This window comes from Topomyia yanbarensis, chromosome 2 (assembly GCF_030247195.1).
Source record: "Topomyia yanbarensis strain Yona2022 chromosome 2, ASM3024719v1, whole genome shotgun sequence".
Classification (NCBI taxonomy): domain Eukaryota; kingdom Metazoa; phylum Arthropoda; class Insecta; order Diptera; family Culicidae; genus Topomyia; species Topomyia yanbarensis.
The window spans coordinates 383,796,471-383,818,297 of NC_080671.1; the positions used below are offsets into that span (position 1 = coordinate 383,796,471).

General features: G+C 42.1%; 1 protein-coding gene across 2 annotated transcripts in view; it reads right to left on the reverse strand.

Moving 5' to 3' along the window:
• LOC131684694 (B-cell receptor CD22) overlaps positions 1-21,827 on the reverse strand; it is a 1,114,748-nt gene that overhangs the window by 614,529 nt on the left and 478,392 nt on the right. For both annotated transcript variants that reach the window (XM_058967793.1, XM_058967794.1), the window contains exon 4: positions 4,879-5,008. In XM_058967793.1, coding sequence (XP_058823776.1) covers positions 4,879-5,008 — 130 coding nt within the window. The remainder of the gene's footprint in view (positions 1-4,878; positions 5,009-21,827) is intronic.

Here is a 21,827-nt window from a genome sequence, read left to right on the forward strand (position 1 = left end):
GCTTTCGGAAGGGTAAGTCCACAGTGAACGCTCTCAACTGAGTGATAAATACTGCCGAGATAGCGATCCAACGGAAAAGGCGAGATATTCGATACTGTGCGTTAGTGACACTTGACGTGAAGAACGCATTCAACAGCGCAAGCTGGGATGCCATCGCTCTCTCGTTACACCAGCTTAGCCTACCGGTGGGTCTGTACCGGATCTTGGAAAGTTACTTCCAGAACCGCGTACTGCTATACGAGACCGATGCCGGTCAGAAAAGGGTTTTGATTACCGCCGGAGTCCCGCAGGGCTCGATCCTAGGCCCGATGCTATGGAACCTCATGTATGACGGGGTTCTGAGACTGAAGTTCCCTCCTGGGGTCAAGATCGTCGGCTTTGCTGACGACGTAACCTTGGAGGTCTACGGGGAGTCAATTCCTGAGGTAGAACTAACCGCAGAACACGCGATCAGCACGGTGGAGGAATGTATGAGCGCGAGAGGCCTGGAGCTCGCTCATCATAAGACGGAGGTAGTTATCGTCAACAACCGCAAATCGGCACAACATGCAGTTATCCATGTGGGAGAAATCGCGATCACTTCACTGCGAAGTCTGAAGTCTCTCGGAGTCATTATAGACGACAAGCTGACCTTCGGCAGCCATGTCGTCTATACGTGCAAGAGAGCGTCGACTGCTGTTGCGGCTCTATCGAGAATGATGTCCAACAGCTCAAAGGTGTGCGCCAGTAGACGTAGGTTACTGGCAGCCGTTGCCGTATCTATCCTCAGGTACGGCGGCCCGTCATGGTCAAGAGCACTGAGGGTAACCAGTTACCTACAGAAACTGGCGAGCACCTACCGCGTGATGTGCTTCAGAGCCTACCGCACGGTATCACACGATGCATCCTGCTTGATAGCGAGCATGATGCCAGTCGGGCTGGTCATTCGGGAAGATGAGGAGTGCTTCGAGCTACGTGGAAATTGGGGAGCCCGCGAGCGCACCAGGGTGACCTCGGTCGCCAGATGGTAGCGTGAGTGGGACAACTCCTCGAAAGGTAGGTGGACCTACCGGCTGATACCTAGCATATCGAGCTGGGTGGGAAGACCCCATGAGGAAGTTCACTTCCACCTGACACAATTCCTGTCAGGCCATGGCTGTTTCCGACAGTACCTCCACAGGTTCGGGCACGCGGAGGTCCCAGTCTGCCCGGACTGCCCAGGTGTAGACGAAACTGCCGAACACATACTGTTCGTATGTCATCGGTTCGACGTCGAAAGAAGAGCAATGTTTGACGTCTGTGGCTGGGACACAACCCCTGATACCCTTACTCAGCGGATGTGTCAATCGGTGGAGAAGTGGAACGCAGTCTCGACTGCTACCATCCAGATTGCCTGTAAGCTACAGGTAATCTGGCGAACCGAGCAACAGACGACGGGCACGGCTAACTAGTGATTGGTTAGCTGGAGCGAAAAAGGCCAAGCGCAAAAAAGGGAGTGAATGCCGAGGCAGGTTTGGCGCAGCGACTGGCAACCGCGTAAGGGGTAAACCCAGCCACCCCGAAGCAAGACAGAAGAGTGAGTGTATAGGAGTATAAGTGGACTGCCTCATGGCAAGACGGGAGGGTCGTAGCGTAGTCTGTTGGGACTTAGCTATCGATGCCTCATGGCGTGGTAGAGGAGTGAAAGGGTGAGCATCCAAGTCAGTCTCACACGGCATGTTAAGGGTGAGCACAAAAATCAGCCGCACATGGTATGGTAGAGGCTAGCACAAAAGTCAGCCTAGCAAGGAATGAAAAAGGTGAGCACACAAGTCAGCCTCGCATGGTATGTCAGAAGTGGGGCCTAAGAAAAATGTCCCACTTGGGATGCCAGGGGGAGTGACAGAGGTACAATAGAGTGGCACGATCGAGAGTGAATCAGGTGATAGGGTGAGCACCCAAGTCAGCCTCACATGGTATGGGTTGGGCGAGAACAAAAGTAAGCCTAGCAAGGAATGAGTAAGGTGAGCACACAAGTCAGCCTCGCAAGGAACGAAAAAGGTGAGCACAAAAGTCAGCCTCATGTGGGAGTGTTTGAGAGTGAACCAAAGTACGATTGAGAGAGCACCCAAGTAAGCCTCATACAGGACGTATGAACGCGTGAGTGAGAGTGAATGAGTACATTAAGTACAGCCATCCCCCCAGAAGTAATACCGAGAGGTAGTTCCTGGGAGAAATGATGGCGGAGCCCAATGGAGTTTAGTCGGTATTAATGGCAGCGTCACCATTCGAACCCGACACGCCCCCAGTGCACCCCGTGTGGTAGATTGGACCCTACCAATAGCACGTGTACTGGGCTAGGACGTAAATGTCTTCTCCATTGTAAAAAAAAACATTACCAAGTAACAATTGAAGTTTTAGAGCATGCTCCAAGTGCAACCTAAGTTTTATAAGTGACTTTAAAACTACCATAAAACCTCTATTGTTACTATGGTTGTGTTCTGTTTTAATGAAATTTAGTTAACAGCTAGAATATGCATTCGCATTTCTTAACAGTTATGTGTCCAACAAAAAAACACCTTTAACAGGCCAGCGAGGGTACCCGGGTACCCACAAATTGAAATGCTCATAACTACGGCTTCCTTTAACCGATTTGGACACTTTCAGATGTTTTGGATTCAGGAACTCGTCTACTTTTTGATACTGTACAATAGAACCAGAATAATGGATGTGGTTTTTGGTAATCCGGATTTTCCGGAGTAATGTTCCAGTACTAGGATATGATTTGTAAATTTTAATAATGTCCTAGCAATATGAGTATCAAAACTCTTCAAATTGTCTCGGAAGTCGTATTTTTATTGTTACGGGACCCTATGGCAATTTGAAAAATGGAATTGGAATGCAATGGCCACTCACGGCCCCACGGGAACCTGCTCCGGAATGTCCGTTCCGGGGTCAAATCACCAGATTGTTCCAAAACCACGAGATACAGCCTACTGATGCAATTCCAAGAATTTTGATACCCATATTGCTAGTATTCCATTGAAGTTCGCAAATTGTACCCCAGCACTGGAACCTGCTTCCGGAAACCCGGATTCCCGGGAACCGAATGAAGTAACCCGATTCATTTTTACCAAGTCCAAAAGTGAATGAGTTCCTGAATCCAAAACAGCCAAAAATATCGAAATCGGTAGGATATTACCTTAGTTATGAGCATTTTAGTTTTGTGGGTACCCGGGTACCCACGTCGGCCTGTTACGTAGTAAAAAAATTCAGGAGCCCCTCCTCACTCCCACCCTTACTATATCAACAATATTATTAACCCAAAAACTTAACTTAGTGAAGTTCTAAGATGTCACAAAATTTCAATTTCCAGGTATGGATAAAACATAGGAATTTAATTAATTGAAATTTAAAAAGGAACCCGGGTACCGCGTCGGACACACAACGGTTAATTTTTCGACGCCACAATATTCTAAATCCACAAAATTTTACCACCTTCAAATTACTATTTCAACGGGTTCAATCTTTCGTAATCTTGGACAATAGATCCCATTCCAGTAGTAACACGAGTCAAAAGCATTAATCACACGATTTTACGTTTGTAACTTTCATGGTTCCAATCAATTCCGATGTGTAGGTGGGAAAATCGTTCACGTCACGGCTAAAGCAGCTTAATATAAGCTATTAAAATCAGCTGCTGAGATATCGAAAAATTGAACTAAAATCAGCTTTCAGGGCTTTACTAAAATCGCACAACAATAAACCTTCTCCAGCACTATATTAGTCGGTCATAATTTATATAACTTTACTTTCAGAACGCTGTAAGTACCGCCAATGGAATGGTCCCACCCAGCCCGTAAGGCAAAAACCGACTAAACCTCGATTTGAATTGAAATTACTTTCCGTATCCTAGCCAATCCGATCACCACCAGAACCACCTTCCGCGCCCTCGCTGTAGCTGATTAAGTGGATCCAGCGAGTCGGCTGCGGATGTTTGAGTGAAAGCTTTCACGCGGGTTGAAAATAAAGAATCTAATTTGTGTGAAAGTATTTTCCGGAAGTTTCCGCCGATTTGCTCTCCCGTTTTTCGAATTTTCCACTTTTTTGCCGGGGCTGGGATCCAATTTCTGCCGAGACAACCGCCGGGAACCCCCGCTTCCCATTCCCCGTTGCCATCAGAACCCACCCAAGCAGCACTGTGGTTGACGGAGGGAAATTTATTACGAATGGAAAAGTAATAATCTCTTTGGCTTTGCTTGTTTGACTTGACGGCGGTGCTGGACGTATTTTTGCTCCATGGTTACTATCTTTTCCGGGAGGAAATCAATTTGAAAATAGCTCAGCGAATGTTTGTGTGCTCCATAAAGTTTTATTCGAGTGAGTTTTATCGAAGCGCGGGTAGATCGAGACAGCCGTGAACAATTATTCGGGGTTGATTTTCTGAAAATGTTTGCAGGACGTAGTTGGATTATGTGTTCAACTTATTTTTTCCGAAAGAAGTAATTAAGTTCTCGTACTTTTCTGGTGAATTGTTTTTTACATTTATAACACGGAACGATGAAATTAGCACTATCTAAGAATTTGCTTGACGTATTCGTAAGGTTAAGTATTTAAAATAATGGGATTTTGTTGAAATGGCAAGCCTTCTTCGAATTCCATGTAGATAAAACGCAAAAAACTAATGTTTTTCAAACTTCATGACGGTAGTGTTATATTCATGTCAAATTATTCCGATCATTTGGACCATTCAAGGGCGATATAATCTAAAACACACAAGTCTCAGCGAGAATTTATTTAATAAGCGTAATAACAACCTCGATAAAACCTCAAGCACTCCGCTCGAGCACCGCGAATCCACGCAGTTAACGCCTTCGCCACACGTAATACCCATTGTCGCTAGATTCGTGTTCTACTTACCAGCACTGGACTGATGACCAGCTCCGCCCGGCTTTTGTCCCGCAGCGGCTTAAAGTTGGCACGGTCTTCCAGGATTGCGCCGTCCCTCCAGTGTGACGGCAGTTCGCTATTTTTGACGCGCGTATCGTAGCTGAAATAAAATGGTGGGAGAACACGCAAAAAGAAAGCTATGTAGTAATCAATTTTCACCCGTATACTTAGCACTAAGGTTTTCGTCCCCCATTGCGCACTTGAACTTGACAGTCAACAGTTGAGGGGGTGTGGGAGGAAATGGAACGGGGGTCATTTCGTATGTTTCGGTGCCTATTATTCGCACATAAATTCACGTTATTCCAGACACACACACAAAGCACTCAGTGCCGTGAGATGGTGCCATTCGAAAGAGGCATAAACATTCATCAAAAGCAGTAAAATTTTATTTTCAATTTCCGTAGGTTGGCTGGAAAATCGATTCTATCATGGACGTATGTTTGTCGGTTTCGGTCGGTTTTTTTTGGAACATTTAATTTTATTTGCTACCATGGTTGCTTACTGGCTGCAAACAGATCTCTCATCTGTTTGCTGCATTGGCGCACGGACAGCTTCCTGGAAAGAGGATTCCAGCGTTTGTTTTCATATTTTGTTTTTATTTTATATTCTTATTTATTCAAAATAAAGTAAAATACACATTCACACAGATAGCTGCAATCAGGTTGAATAATATTGGATATTAAATTTTAACAAGACAAGGAATTAAGCTATACCTCATTGCCCACCTGAAATGTTTTTGCTTGCGCTTGGTTTTAAATCATCATGTCATGTTTACTAATACCCGAGAAGTAGCCCCACTTCCTGAAAGCTCAAAACACCATGTAACAATGTTGGTTAAAATTATTTTCTGCAGGTTAATATATTATATTGTATTTCCTAAAATTTCTGTAAAAATTACACCCAATTAGAATTATTGTGATGCAAATAACCTTTGGAGACTATTTTGTACGGCTCTTATTTTGTAGTGTTTGTTTTTGGAACCACACATAAACAAAGTAGATTGATTGCTATCCATTCCAACCCCTATTTTTGCTAAATATGACAAAATTGCACTCAATGGCGGGTATGTTGAATAAAAATTTCAAAATTTAACTATTCTTAAGTGGCTTTGAAATGAATTGATTTTTTTTTTGCTATATTTGTTGCTTCAATTTTAATGGAACACTTCATTTTCCGGTCCTCGTAATCTTTGAAATAGTCTCTCCATAGCAATTAAATTAAATTGTCCCTTAACCCGTATCAAATGTAACGCTTTGAAATTATATTCATTGCTTTCCTGAATTGTATGTAATTACCCAAGTACCTAATATTAGTTTTAAATCTCGTTTTAGGGTAGTCTTAAAGAGATGTTAGGCCCTATAAAGGGCAAACGTGAAATTATTGCGACACATTCAACAGGGCATAACCATTGGGTAAAAATCAACAAAATTTTGCACACTTTCTCATTGATGTGTATTGTTTACATGCTGTCAAACTCGAAGTCGTGTTTTTCTATTCAACGATAATGAAGGTGAACCAACGCGAGTCGAGAGAACAAATTCTTTCCAAACACCTGGAATTTCCTGACCTGTCGCACCGGCAGTTGGGAAAAATGTTGAACATTCACCATTCAACCGTCTCCAGAATGTTGAAGCGGTTCCAGGAGCGGTTGACGTTGGACCACGGCAAAGGAGCTGTAAGAAAACCGGGACCGGAGAACAAAAAGACGGAGGGAAAGGTGAAGCGGATGATTGAAGCAAATCCCAACGTCTCAAGCCGTGATTTGGCTAAAAAGATCGGCATGTCGCAAAGCTACGTCCAGAATGCAAAGAAGAGAGCTGAACTATATACATACAAGGTACAGAACTTTCCAAACCGCGATGAGCGGCAACAATCGACGGCTAAAACTCGGGCACGGAAGCTCTACGAGAAGATGCTGACAAAATATGGCTGCTGTGTGATGGACGACGAAACGTATATAAAAGCCGATTTTAAGCGAATTCCGGGGTTGGAGTTTTTCACCGGCAAGAGCAAGTTCTATGTGGACGACAAATTTAAGAAGAAGAAAATGTCGAAGTTCGCCTCCAAATATCTCATTTGGCAGGCCATCTGCTCTTGCGGACTGAGCCTTTCGTGACAAAGGGCACAATAAATGGCGAGATCTACAAATCTGAGTGCCTCGAGAAGCGCCTTTTGCCGTTCTTGCAGCAGCACGACGAAGCTCCGCTATTTTGGCCAGATCTGGCATCATGCCACTATTCTAAAAGTGTCCTGGAGTAGTATGAGGTCAATTCTGTCCATTTTGTTCCAAAGTACATGAATCGGCCAAACTGTCCGGAGCTACGCCCGACGGAGCAGTACTGGGCATTGATGAGGCGGGAACTTCGGAAGAGCAAGAAGACAGTCAAAGACGAGAAGGACATGTTAAGAAAATGTAAAAAACTGAGAAACTGGTACCGGATGAAACTGTAAAGACTTTGATGGAGGGCATCAAACGAAAATGAGTTCAATTTTACACTCAAGGCTCCATCGATAAACTTTTCTTTTAATTTTTGAAGAAAAGATATGAATAAAACTACCCCTAAAATTTTGGTTTGATTTTAAACATTACAAGAAAATTGGCATGACATTTTCGGTGTCGCAATAATTTCGTGTTCGCCCTTTATTCTGATATAATGCTGATATTATACGCAAAAGGCGTAATATTGTGCTATTACCGCGAAGAGATTGACAACCCGTTTTTACATTACTAATGCTATTAGAAAGCACCAATGAGTAAGAGTCACATTTGAAAGCTTGATATCAGCTATTAAAATGCTTTAATTGGTTGTCATTTTCGACAATGTTTTTTAGCACTTTCTTACCTATCCCTTTCGGTATGACGAACAAAAAGAATAAAAAAATTAAAATACTCTTTGGCAAACTTTCCATGCACATCGACAAGTTTGTACCTGTGTACAAAATTTCGCGCACGCGTTCAACCTCAAACATGCTTCGTCTCGATGTGCAGGTTCGCCTCGAACATCGAACCCAAGCGAACGATGTGCAAACTCTAGTTCAAACATCCGTGTACGTACACCGGGTGCGTACACGAGAACGATTCGCACAAGGCAAAAAGAGTCAACGCTAGTGATGATGAGAGTGAGAAAGAGAAAACTAGTGCCTAAAACCTACGTGTACGCACACCGTGTACGTACATGGGGTTCGGTTGTGCAGGCGAACATGTGCACGTGTTTAGGTACGAAAAAGCGTGTTTGAGTTCGTACACGAAGTGTGGGTTTAATATGAGCACAGGACCAGAGCGAACATTGTGTGCGATGTGCATGTGGGAAGACTGGCACTGTAATTGACTCCCCTCAAATACATTGAACGTTCCCCAATAAAAAAAATATACACGAACTTTAACCCATATAGTCCAACGATTCCACATATTGTTTGGACTATACCCTGAACAGGTCGTTAGGCTCCTGGATCATAAGATGTTTATTAGGGTTACCTTTAGTAAGTCTCGAACAGAGGTACCTTGCCTTATCCATCACGATAGGTGCGCTGAATATGCTCGAATGCAATGAATTGTGCCAAATAGAATTTTCAAGAGAAGTTGCATAATGAATAAATCCAAAATATGTTCGCTATATAATAGCACTAAATGCATGCATGCTTTAAAGATCCTTGAAGCATATATGCGTTATGTCAGCATTATATATGTGTATAGCGCAAGTGATAATGCTATATTTTGGTAGCGCCTGTAGGCATTTATAATACTCATATAGAGCTTGATTGCATTTTAAATGCTACAATGGAGTTTCAATGTAACATTAGTGCAAATTTATAGCTAATATTGTGCAATGGCTTAGTGTTTATGGTTACTTGAGTAGTCATATAATATCGGGTCTAACGGCTAACATTAATGATGGGCTCTTCGGAATACTGATCAGATACTTACTGTCTTAGTATATAGTGCTTCTATAGAAATAAGCGGTAATATGGGTGATATGGATTATGCATTAGAATTGCAACGTCGGGCTTTAATCCAGAGATATTACTGATCTGGAGATAGGCTTCAAGAGAAATAGGAATAGACGCAGAAAACAGACAACTCAAGCGAAAACGAGTGGAGAAAACTAGTGCCACGAACTTGTGTGTATGTACACCGTGTACGCACATGGAGTTCAACTGTTTATGTGAACATGTGTACACGTTTTTGTGAGAATTTGCGAGTTCGGGTTTGTATGCAAAATGTGCGTTTAAAATGAACATCATACGTTGTGTATGGCATTCATTTGGGTAGACTACGCATCACTGTACCGTAGATATTAGGCTGAAAATTTTCCGCGTTTGTGGACAGTTTTGTTGGTTTAGTTAGCCGTGGAATTTCCGCAAAGAATCCATAGGCGCCAGCCACTCTCGCTGTGGAGAATAACTCCAACCAACATTGCTCTTCGCCACAGCTAACTGCAGAAGAAGATTGCGGTCAACGTGCAGCAGATAGGATAGCGGTATTACCTGGGAAGCAAACAGCGCTACTTCCGTCACCACAGTCCCTAAGGAAGTTCAACAAAAGTGAAAAGCGCACCTCCCTAACCAACATTTAACCCTTTACAAGGCCCAGAGTTTGGGGCTATTAAAGACAAATCGAGCTGGATCGGAAATTCAGAAAGGTGAGTTACTGGTTATTACCTGATTAACAGTAAATAACCCCTGGATTCTGAGGATAAGTTGAAAAATGAGACCACAGATTACAGACGTTCATTTATTCATTTAATTTTTTTTCTTTGTAATTTTTACGAGTCATAAACCAAATTTTCGGATTAAAAATTGTTGTTTTTACAAATTTGCATCACCAACTTATAGGGTCTAGAGTATTTTTTTCAAAATTGAGCTAATTTTATTATCCAAAAAGAAATCGTCGTATTTTTTTTCAAAAAAACTCTTCACCAATCTGACACTTTTCACTGTATCTCAATAAAAAGTAATAAGAAGAGTAGCCAGACTCCTAATAAGTAGATTTCACTTCTCACTTCATATTTCTGCGTTATGGACGAAACGAAAAGGTGGCAATATGGATGGTTGCCACTGCCTTATAAAGGGTTAAGGGCTGCAGCAGCAGCAGCAAACATTAACACTGAAAGCGGCCGGTTCGGACACGAACGCAAAACCTGCAACCAGAAGGAGGTCTGCTAGAACTGTGTGAAGCGACGTGAGGTATCCAGGGAGAACCCATTCCAACAGATCAGCTACTGCATTGGCGACGACGTCCAATCAGCTCGGGACCGCCAGTAACCGAATGAACCCAGCCATGAACGAACGAGATCGAACAGTAGATCTGCTGCGGAAGAAGGTAAAGACCCTAGAAAAGCAGCCACAAATCCTCCCCAAGTGTTCAGAACGCCACCATCAAAAACGTTTACAGCGAAAAGAGCAACTGCTATAAGTAGAGATTAATAACAAGTATCACAGGAACGAGAAAACCGCGTTATAGGATGCCTTTGCTGACCTGAAAAGGCAACTCATAAAACCGCTAGCCGCCCAGAACCAAAACCAAGCCCCCTAGCAAAAGACACTCGCCCAAAATACAAACGCACCCCCTAACCTATTCCAGAAAGCCAACCACCAGCCAAAACCCGGACCACCACCTCTCGGGAAGGATACATAAACCCCCGCCACACTCACTGCGATCACTGGAAGGACAGCGGGCCGATCCAACCTGCCTACTACTCCAAAAAGGGCAAATGATAGGATCGGACACGAAAAGCTGCACGTTTAAGGAAAATACCTCCTCTCCTGCAGCGGAACCGCGGACGTACCGGCCCCCAGCGACGAGCATTCGGCGGCTGCCGGTACAGGGGGACCGGGAAACCTCCGGGTAAGTTCTATTCGTCAACTCATATGCCGAGAACGGCTCAGCGCCTCCAACTTCTTTGCAGACAACGAAGCAGCAATCAACACACGGGCGATACGCCTTTCCGCAAGACTGAAACCCCTCACCATTACCAACACCAAAAACCTATTCTACCAGAATCCATCAGGAAATGAGTACCACCCTCGGCCACGTGGACTCCTTGCAAAACCTCCGGGGATCATTGGAAGGGCAGTACGCTAGCCCTCTACCAACCATCGGAATCGCCCCTGGAGGACCGGATCCACGATCCGCTAGCCCAGTAGTCGTGCTCCTGGCACCCGGCAACCTTCCGAACAAGAGTACAAAGCGACACCTCCGCAGCCAACTGTCCAATAACTGGCACTTAAATCATTATATGGAGCAGCGTTACGGAAAAAGCCTTCTCCCCTGTATCGTCCCTGGTCGCGGATGGATCGGCCTGCACCGATGAGCCTTCTGCAATTGCCGGGTCGGGGGACAGGACTCCCCCCGGGTAAGTCTAATCATATCAACCACATACAAAGACCAGTTTTACGGCTCCGAACTTTTTCTAGGTAGCCGATCTGATAGCCTACCAGCGTTTGGACCTTCCAACACACCGGCCCACCGACCGGCCCCCGAGACCCTCTCTGCAGGCAGCCATCAAACCCGACATCACGTAATGGAAGCCCAGCGCTGGAACGAGGAAGTTCAGAAACACGCCGACACATCGAACCCCGACCTAGTTCCCGATCCACATCGACTACCAGCTCCAGTACCAATACGCCACCCGGACCGCAGCTCGCTGGCGCTTCAATGCAACATAAACGGGCTAAAACAGAACCTGAGAGATCTCCAGGTGATCATCGCCCGACACAACCCCTCAGTTTCTCGGCTGTTTGGGAGCCGCTAAACATGGGAATCCGGACTGTAGATAATATATTCCAAATCATAGGAATGGCCACTCGAGTCGATATGCCCGTGGAAGGAATTCAGCTGGATACCGAGCTGCTGGCGATCGCGAAGAGGATCCGCATACCTGTCCAGCGTAGTGTGTTCGGAAAGAAGTTAGGCCAATTTATGTGACAAATTCTGCCCACGTTCTTGGTAATAGGCGACTACAACGCATGCCACCCCGCCTAGGGATCACGCGGGCCTAGCCGTAGCGGCAACGAAATTCTGGAAGCCGTTGAGAACAACGGGGTCTCCATCGTCAAGGACGGGAGCCTAATCTTCGTCAGAGGAACTGTCGTATCATAGCTAGACCTCATCATCTGCTCTAGTTCTCTGGCGGCCGACTAGCGACCTATCATAATTACCCACAAGACAGCCTGCCCCATTCACTTCTCGGCGGCGACGAAGGCTGTATAAACCGTCCGATTGGACCAATTTTGTCGAAGTGTTTATGAACAACTTCGACTCACAAAAGACCTACACGCCGGATGAGTGTGGGGTTCCCCCGCGGAGAGTGATCCGCTGGTGATGCCCTGAGGTAACAAACGCTATCAGAAACCGACGACGAGCCCACCGAACTATCCGGATAACGCCATTCGACCGTCCGCTCTGGGTCATCAGGTCCAAAAATTTTTGCCATCTTCGGAACGAAAGCAGTCGCGGATGCCAAATCCGCATATTGGAATGCATTACTGGACGGAATTCAACCAGACTCGCCCATAGAGCAATTCTGGAGACGAGTAAATGCACTTAGTGGGAAAAGGTGCAATACCGAATTCTCGCTAGAAATCGGAGATGTCGCAAACCTTGAGCCACGCGAAATCACCGATGAACTGGGACGATATTTCTTCTCCCTCTTTGCGACCGTTTCACTGCCAACGGAGTTCCAGGCCAGGTTAAACCATTCCAGTAACATTCATCCCCGATTCATCGCCTGAGTGGAAGCAGTACCTCTCCAGACAGGAAATGACAGACGCCCATAGCCAGGGGCGAGGAAAGACCACCGGAATCGATAACGTTGAATACCCACTTCAAAGCAACCTGCCACCGGCGGGAGCCCTCCACCAAAGCTACAACCGGATCTGAGAGGGTGGCCGAAGTTGTGGCAAACGGCCCTCGTCATTTCGATCCCCAAAAGGGTTCAGAGGGGACCGAACGGTCGAAGACTTTCAGCCCATTAGCCTACTCCTCGACCCTCGAACGGATGATCAACAGAAGGCTAATCACAACCCTTGATGAACGCGAGTAACTGGACCACCGGCAACACGACTTCTGGAAAGGCAAGGGCACAGGGTCCTATCTAGCACCTCCGGGGGAAGTCCTAGACCAGTCAGAGCGGAACGCCCGTTTCGTTTCCCCCATAATTTAGCAAAACTTAGTCGCCTTGGGGTTGGGTTTCTGGTCGGGCAACCTTGAACGTGACAAATGGTCCTCGTAAGAGGTGGCGCTTAAACCGCTTGTTCAGTGAACTGGGAAACGCTAAAGCAGATGGATCCGTAGCTATATCTTGCACGCTGGCAACAGTTCAAACAACGTGAATTTGTATTTTTGAAAATATCATTTATTCACAGGAAAATAGTTTATATTATATTTAGAATTATATGTTTCTCTGTTTATTATAGTAAAACAAAAATCTTTTGGTAATATTATATATAGAATAAAAATGTCGCATACCAATCATAGTTAGTTCATCATTTTTAAAGCAGAAGAGTAAAATAAATAAATGTATCAAAACTGCCGCCTAATGTGGCTACGCCACATCGCTTTACTTCGTGTGCTGTCCGACGTCGCTCTGCTCAGTCGGACTTAAACTAATTTATCGACCCTTGAGGTTGAGTAAGCCGGGCAAACGAGTGGATCACAGGTTTGCTTGCGAGGGGCCGCCGTTTCCGACACACAGTAAAAAAAGTGATTGATCGTCTTGGTTATTCACATTCAGTTATGTTTCTAATTAAAAAACTATGTTATGAAATACTACGATGGAGTAACCGCGTGAAAAGGTCCCTTACGTTTAATGCCTTTCAATATTGCATCTTTTTGATGTTCTGTCCATTTCGACGTTTTGTCTCTTTCGACGTTTTGTCTCTTTCGACCTTTTGTCCATTTCGACCTTTTGTCCATTTCGACCTTTAGTTCTTTCGACCTTTTGTCTTTCGACCATTTGTCTTTCGACTTTTTGTCCATTCGACCTTTTGTTTTTCGACATTTTGTACCTAAACCGGCGAGAGGGTGTGTTCCGGCAGCTCGACCGCTGGGGAATCTGTGGAAACCTCGTTTGCTCGGGAACCGCCAATTTGGATATTTTCACTTGAAAATTTGGATAGAAGTTGTTTAGAGTGTATTGTTTATACTGCATTTTTATCGCTGTCAGTTTTTTGAGAATTGGAAAAAATTACGTCATCCGAAAAGCAACGTTGCGAATTGATTTTGTGCAAGCACCTGGAAAATCCTCACCTCTCTCATCGGGACATCGGAAAACAACTCGGAATCGTGCAGTCAACGGTGAGTGGTTTGATTACTACTAAACTTTGAGCATTGGACGGAAGGAGAGAGGCGGTCAGAATGGATGCTCTATTAGCGATTAGGATCACAAGCATGTAATGAAAGCGTTTAAGTGGAATCGAAATGTTTCTGTTGGGGATGTGGCAAAAAAGTTGAATCTATCCAAGTCTTTCATTCAGAAAGCCAAGAACCGGGAAGGACTGCTCCAAATCGTGTCGAACAGAAAAATACGCAGGAAAGTCATGGGCCCGAAAACTATGCATCCAGATGCTGACGAAGCTTCATTGTTTCATCATGGTTGATGAAACCTACATCAAGACGGACTTCCGCCACACGGAGAACCAAAATTCGGCTCGGATGCGAAAACCTTAGTTGATTTACTGAATTGAATTAGTTATTATTTAGCACAACTAAGAAAATTCTCAATTTGCTGATTTTGATTAGTTGTTATCGATCTTCCTGAAAAGAGCTAAAATGCTAGTTGGAATTTCTGTTTTCTCTGTCGAGAAAATGATGCTGTCACTTTTAGCGGAGACACATTCTCCATCTTCTCAACTAAATTTTAAGCTGAATTTGGTGCTATTTTCTATTATTTCAACTAATATATACTCTAAATTCAAAAAAATTTTGCATTAAAATTATCTAGTTATTTAGTTGAATTCCAGAAAAATGTGCTAATTTTAGGGAGGTTGTTTTGTTCAATCTAGTTTTTTCCTCAGTTGATTTCAACAAATGTCAGTTTTGAATTTAAGCCATTCTGTTTTTAAATTTAAAATTTTTCGTACTTAAATTTAGAATGTTAATTTTTTAAATTTACGACAGCTTTGGTTAAATTTAGCGTTTTTTCTACTGATTTAAAAAAATAAAATTCCTGCTTTTTAGACTTATATTGCGACATTAATTTGATTCAGTTGAAGTCCTTTAGAATACAATCAATATGGGTATTTTCGAAATGGTTTTGACGAGGGTGTCGGAGGACAATGTTTAGCACCATTTTTAAATCCAAAATGGCGACTTCCGGTTTAACGAAATTTTCTTTAAGGGGGGGGGGGGGAGGGGGGGTAAAGGTTTCAGCGTAAAAAAAAAACACTTTTTTGCGAATTTTTTAGAACTTTGTGTGTAGCGAATTGATTAAAACTTTTGTACATTATAGTGTATTTTTTCAATAACATGCTGCAATTTTTCTGGGCAAAACAATCGACAAGCAACTCGGTGACGAAGCTTTTTATCTCTGGAAAAAACATGATTTGGGTGTTACCTGCCATTCAAATACTACTCAACCGATTTATTTCAAACTTTCCATACACATTCTATGTAAAAAATATCTAACTTCTACGTTGAGTTTTTGAGATAACTTTTCGATTAAAGGGGTGTTTACTAATAAAAAGGCGGAATTTTTCGCGAAACGAAGAAAAATTAAATGAGTAAAAAATCCCTAATTGAAAATTTATCTTAAAAACTCTACGTGGGGGTTAGGTATTTTTTGAATAGAATGTTTATGTAAAGTTTGAAAGAAATCGGTTGAGTGGTTTTTGAATGGCAGGTAACACCGCAAATTATGTTTTTCCAGAGGCGTTCTACAAAAAGCTTCGTCACCGAGTCGTTTGTCGATATTTTTGCATAGAAAAATTATAACATGTTATTGTAATAATTCACTGTAATGTATAAAAGTTTCAATCAATTCGCTTCACGCTAAGTTTTAAAAAAATCTCAAAAAAGTGTTTTTTCCATGCTGAAACCTTTGCACTCCCCTCACCCCCTCAAACATTGCGACGCGGAGGGACGTACATGCCCCACTTACTTCTCCTAAGTTTTTATTTGATTTCTAGTTGGCGTTGATATCTAAATATAATTTCTTCCTTTAATCAACTCTTAGAGATGTAAGGAGTAAAACTAGCACAAAAAGTATGTGAATTTGTTATTTACTTATTAGTTATAAACAATTAAAACTCGAAAATCTCGTTTTTTACAATAAATTTGGCTGCGTCTGAACTAAAAGTCCTAGAGACTCAAACGTTTTTTTGAAAGTATCTCAAACATTGAACTAAATAATATATTTTTTGCAGAATTTTTCGTAGGTCAGTTTTTTCGAAAAAAAAAAATGCGCATAAAACTCGATTTACTAGAGTTTTTGGGGTCACTGATTACGATTCTGATGCCAGAATTCGAAAATTCAAAATGGCGCCTACAAAATGGCAACCATTTTTACGAATTTGGCAAATTTTGTTACCGTCAGTATAAAACTCGATTCACGGTTTTTTGGGTCGCATAGTCGTTATACTGGATCCGCATTTTGAATTTTACATTTTTGACGTCAGAATCAGAATCAGTGACCTCTAAAACCTATATAAAGCTAAAAATAACAGTATTAACAATGAAAATAAAAACTCGCGTCGCAAAGGGTTAACCCAATCAAGATGAATATAATTCTGTAACTCATTCAGTATAGTTGTTTTCGAATAGGCTTGATGAATATTTGCGAGAATTTTTCCTTGGTTCCTAACCTTGGCTTATAACAATTTCTTGTTAGGAATATATTTCCGTAAATGGGATCTAAAAACGTAAACCACAAACTTTGACAAATATTCCTTATTTGAATCTGTCATAATTTCTGGATTAATCAAATAAAACCCCAAACAACATCGACCTCTAATACCTATTCGTCACCTCCATTTCGAAAAAACTGTGATTAGTTTATAGAATTTCGCTTAACTTACGCAGAAAAAAAAGATTTGTAGGTTCAATAAAAATATGGATTAAATTCAATAATAAAATTATTGGTCGGGAGACAATAAATTTATTTATTTTGATTTCAATAAAATTTATTTATTGTTTCAAAATTATTATTCCATTTTTTAATAAATATTTTATTAAAATTAAAACAAAATTACTGAAATTAAAAATGATTTTATTGAAAACAAAATTTTATTGTTGTTGCGATAATTTTTTTTTTCAGGCCAATAAGTTTGTTATTTTAAGTAATAAACAATGAATGATAGGATTCAAAAACACATATTTTTAGTTTAAATATGCTTAATTTTTCTGCGTGTAAAGTTACCAACTTGGATTTTTGAATGGCGTAAAACATCTGTCTCGGGAAACAACTCATCCGAACCATTCCTAGAATAACCTTAATGATTAGGTTTTTCCGAACTTCGTTAAACCGAAAGTCGTCATTTTTAATTTTGAAATGGCGGTAAACATCAACCATCGACACTCATTCGTCAGTCATTTTAAAAAATTCCTATACTGATTGTGTTGCAAAAAAATTTGATTAACCATCTTGGATTTCAAAAAGGCGCTTAACATCCTCTGACACATCTTATACTTAGGGAATTGGACGGACGTAAACATGCTAAATGAATACATTATGCGATGAAACTACAATAGTTTCACTGACATTAAGTCTTCTTTCTTGACAATGCATACATTGCCACCAAAATACTATACTTTTCGTGGACAATTTCATGCAACATTAACTTCTCATTTTATACATGCACTACTTATTGACAATAATCCTTTTGAACTAAAACTAAACAACGTTAATTCACCAAATATTTCGTGCACAAATCTGCCACAACACCATTTACTAACAATTTATTGTTTTCGCTCAAGTGAATTTGACATGAGCAAAAACTGTTCTGTTTTTAACAATGTTTCTGGTTATAAAATTCAGTAAAGGTTTTTGTTATTCACCGTGCTGAATTTTCACAGCATATATACACAGCCCCGAAATAACAAAATACCATTCTTTATCTATTTGGTTGAGAATGCTGTTTTCATTTCTAAATTCAACCGTAAGCAAAGTTGAAAATTCCATTTTTAGTTTTCATTTTGCTGGATTGTGTCCTGGATTTTATTTAATTAAAACCTTTTCTTAAAAACAAAAACTTAATTAGAAAAATAAAAGCTGAATTTTAACTAAATCGTTTGTTAATTTTAGGAATTTGTTGTTAAATTCAACTAATTTGAAAACAGAAATAGGATTTAGCACTAGAGCTGATTTCTATCTTTCCGTGCAGCTTCCGGGGCTACTGTTCTTCACCGCCCAGCACAAGTTTGATGTTCTGGGGGAAGTAAGGTAGCAGACACTTTCAAAGTTTGCCAATAAATACATGATTTGGCAAGCGATCTGCTCATGCGGCAAACAGAGTGCGCCGTCCGTGACTACGAGGACTGTGAACGGGGAGATCTACCTCAAGGAACGTCTACAGAAGCGTCTGTTTCCTCTGTTAAGGCAACACGAGGGCCCTACAATCTTCTGGCCGGATCTTGCTTCGAGCCAGTATTCATGTGTTATCATGGAGTGGTACGAAGCCAACGGGGTCACTTTTATACCAACGGCATGGATCTTCCCAACGAATGGGAACTAAGGCCCATCGAAAAATACTGGGCAATTATGAAGCAGGCACTACGAAAGTATTTGAAGGAGATCGAATTTGAGGAAAACATGAAGAAAAGTGGGTTTCCGTACAGAAGAAGCCGCAGTCAGATATTGTACGTGAGGTGCGAGCGTACGGTTAAGGTGTTGAAGTTGATGTGGGACACCCTTTCCCGCTCTCGGAGAATATCCATCAATTTGACAGTTTTATCCCCAAAATTTTAGAGAGTTACGACTGCTGCAAACCTAATGTATTCTCTCTCTTTATTAAAGCATATCTCCTGAGTGGTTTCTGTATCCGCATAATCTAATGTTAAGTAGCTGTTTTTAATTTGCAGATTATCTGTCGCATAATGAGCGTGCCGTCGTAGCAATGAAGTCGATTAGAAGGCTAGGTTCAAATCCTGCTAGATGATTGGATACTTTATACGGGTTCTCACTTCCACTATTCCATTTGCTCAGTTTTCAATTTTTTCCCTTTATTGTTTAGTTTTATTGTAGATCTGCAATTAGATAATGATCGTTCCACCATTGTCATTATTTACCTAAAGAGTAAAAACAACAGAATCAATATTATTTTTAGAAAATCTCAGTTCTTTCTAACCACAACCAGAAAACACTTTTCTGATTGAAATATCGATGAATCGTCTATGAATCTTTTCCTCAGATATGTTCCAAGCAGTAATTATCATCTCTCGCCATAATATGTTGAATCAGTTTACAAAGAAATGTTTACAGAACATTGCAAATGATGAGCATCCTTATCTCTTAATCTGCTAAGAGTGCACATGAATACTTGACCGATAAGCTGCTGTCTATTATTGTTCGATACAATCGGCTAGGTGAGTATGTAAGTATATAAATATATTCTGATACGACCAACAATAGCAGGCGGAGAATCGTTTTGCTGATGTGAATAAAATTTTCCCCCAGTCAGACTTTTTCATCCTCCTCTTTAAATACCGCACTGGATGCCAAACAGAGACACACATATGGGTAGTTGAAATCGGATTAGAATTCTGAACGGTGATTTGATTCAATTAGGGTCCCCATACTCTCCTCCGCATTGTGAATGAATAGGGTGAAGTCACCTTGGAAAGTATCTTCCTTCCCCGCAGCAACACCCATACTGTTACCTAAAAAGCAACCGTACCACCCACCTGCATCAGCAACAACAACAGCACCGGCAGCGGCAGCAGCATCATCAAACAACAAATGCTCGTTGCTGCGGGTGTCTTCTGCATTGCACCAAACACGTTCCACACACAGCCGGTTGGAGTATTTTTCCGAACCGGTCCGTCGACGTCGTCGTCATTGCCATATACAGGTACGAAGCTTCCTAGCAGTTACCACCCCGCATGATAGTCATTCATCCGGCCCGAGCGCTTCGAAAGCTCCACAGGAGAAGCTTTTTGTTTGAGTACCACTCGTGCGGATTTTGATGTTTCATCGCATCGTTCTAACACAAAAACCTGACTCCGGCTTGGCTTCTCGCTCGACCCTACCCAGGAACCCCAGGTAGACGTGGGGTGGGTGGTTCAAGAACAAGATATTTTATTCACAACTTCTTCTTACGGTATTGTTGCAGGTCGGCGAATGTGTGTACATATCTGCTTTCGGGCACCCTCGCCCGGTCTTGAGGGCAGGCCTAGACCGCTCGCAGCTCGCGCATGGAGGAAAACTTTGTTTACAGTGAGTCAAGTGTCGGGGGAAAGTTTCTGTTTTTTTTTCGTCAGGACCGGGATGAGCTGTTTTGTCGATAGTTTTGTATCAAGTCGGAGAAGGGTGGCCTAGGCCAAGGCGAGAGGGAGAGAGAGACAGTTAGCGCTAGAGTGTGGGCAAATTGGAGCTTGTCAAGGATTCGGATTGTGCTCCTCTCGAGGACCTCGGAAGGTATCGCATGGCTCTGTCTTCTGCTTGTTCGGTATGTGCTTGACCCTATTTGTATAAATTACGTTTCGAGTATGCATCGACAAGAGAGTACACCGAACAGCTTGTGCGGATTTCGCCTTGCACACTTCTGGCCAAAGCAGCTCGGAATTGAATCTTGAGTGGCTGCAATCTGATAGTGCTGATGGAAAAAGGAATTTTGTGGGAATGCTGCAGCAGGGTGTGTGTGTGATGGGAGGGGAGCAAATTTCGAAACAAATTGTGTGCTCTTTTGCAGATGGATTTCCCACTAGGTAGCTACCGGAAAAGGTGATATTTTCTTCGGATGGAGTTTTGTTACCAGGATGTTTGAGTTTGATGGAAGAATTAGTTTCTGGATATTTGACTTGCTATGAACCACATGCGAAAGGCTAAATGAAGGTAATCTGCATTCTTCGTTCCATCCATTCAAACATCTTGCTCGTTCAGTCAATTTGGATTTTGGAAACTCGTTAACTCGTTTGTTTCAGCACTTGCCTGTTCGAATGCTGGAGAGCTACCTTCTATTTATACAATTCGAAACGATTCAGTTAAAAGCAGATGAAGTCATGTTACCATATCACTCGTATGCATTGTATTAATCTTTGCTAGAGAATACTACATTCAGTCTTTTCCCAATTTAACAAGGAGCAATCAGTTTAGAATTCATTTCGTAGCTTTTTATGACACGTGTCATGGCCAAATATCTATCGACAATGATGAAAACTCAAACTGTTTTAATCTCCCTTGGATTCGGATTCAAAAATAATAAACGCAAGCCGAATTGAAATCGAAAAATTTCATTACTCAAATACATTAGTCATTCTGGTATTAAAGTAAAGCTAAATCTCGACACAAGGTGCTTCCGGAAAATCACAGGCTTAGTACTGTAATCCTACTGATACTGGACATATTGAGCTAACTTCGTTTCTACCAGCTAACCCAAGTAGCATTTATCGTTTTATAGCACACTACAAGCGTATTCTAAGTTTTAAGAAGGGCTTCAAGAGTGCAATAAAACCTCAAACAACCTCAAGGCAAACCATATTCGATTACTTAGGTAAAGTATGAGATTTATTTTTGGGCTGCACCCGAAAATGTCAACCATTGCACACTGGTCCAGAATGCAAATTTTGCAAGAATTTTGAGTATTTCTAAAACTAAACAAATTAGCCTGATTAAGTCTTTGGAGAAGTTCTCATTGAAGAATCCGCCAGACTCTGCAAGAGACGCTTGTTAAACTATTTAATAAGTTTCTTGAGGCTAACATTGTCCCACACCATTGGAGACAAGTGAAAGTCATCGCCATCCACAAACCAGGAAAACCAGCCTCCG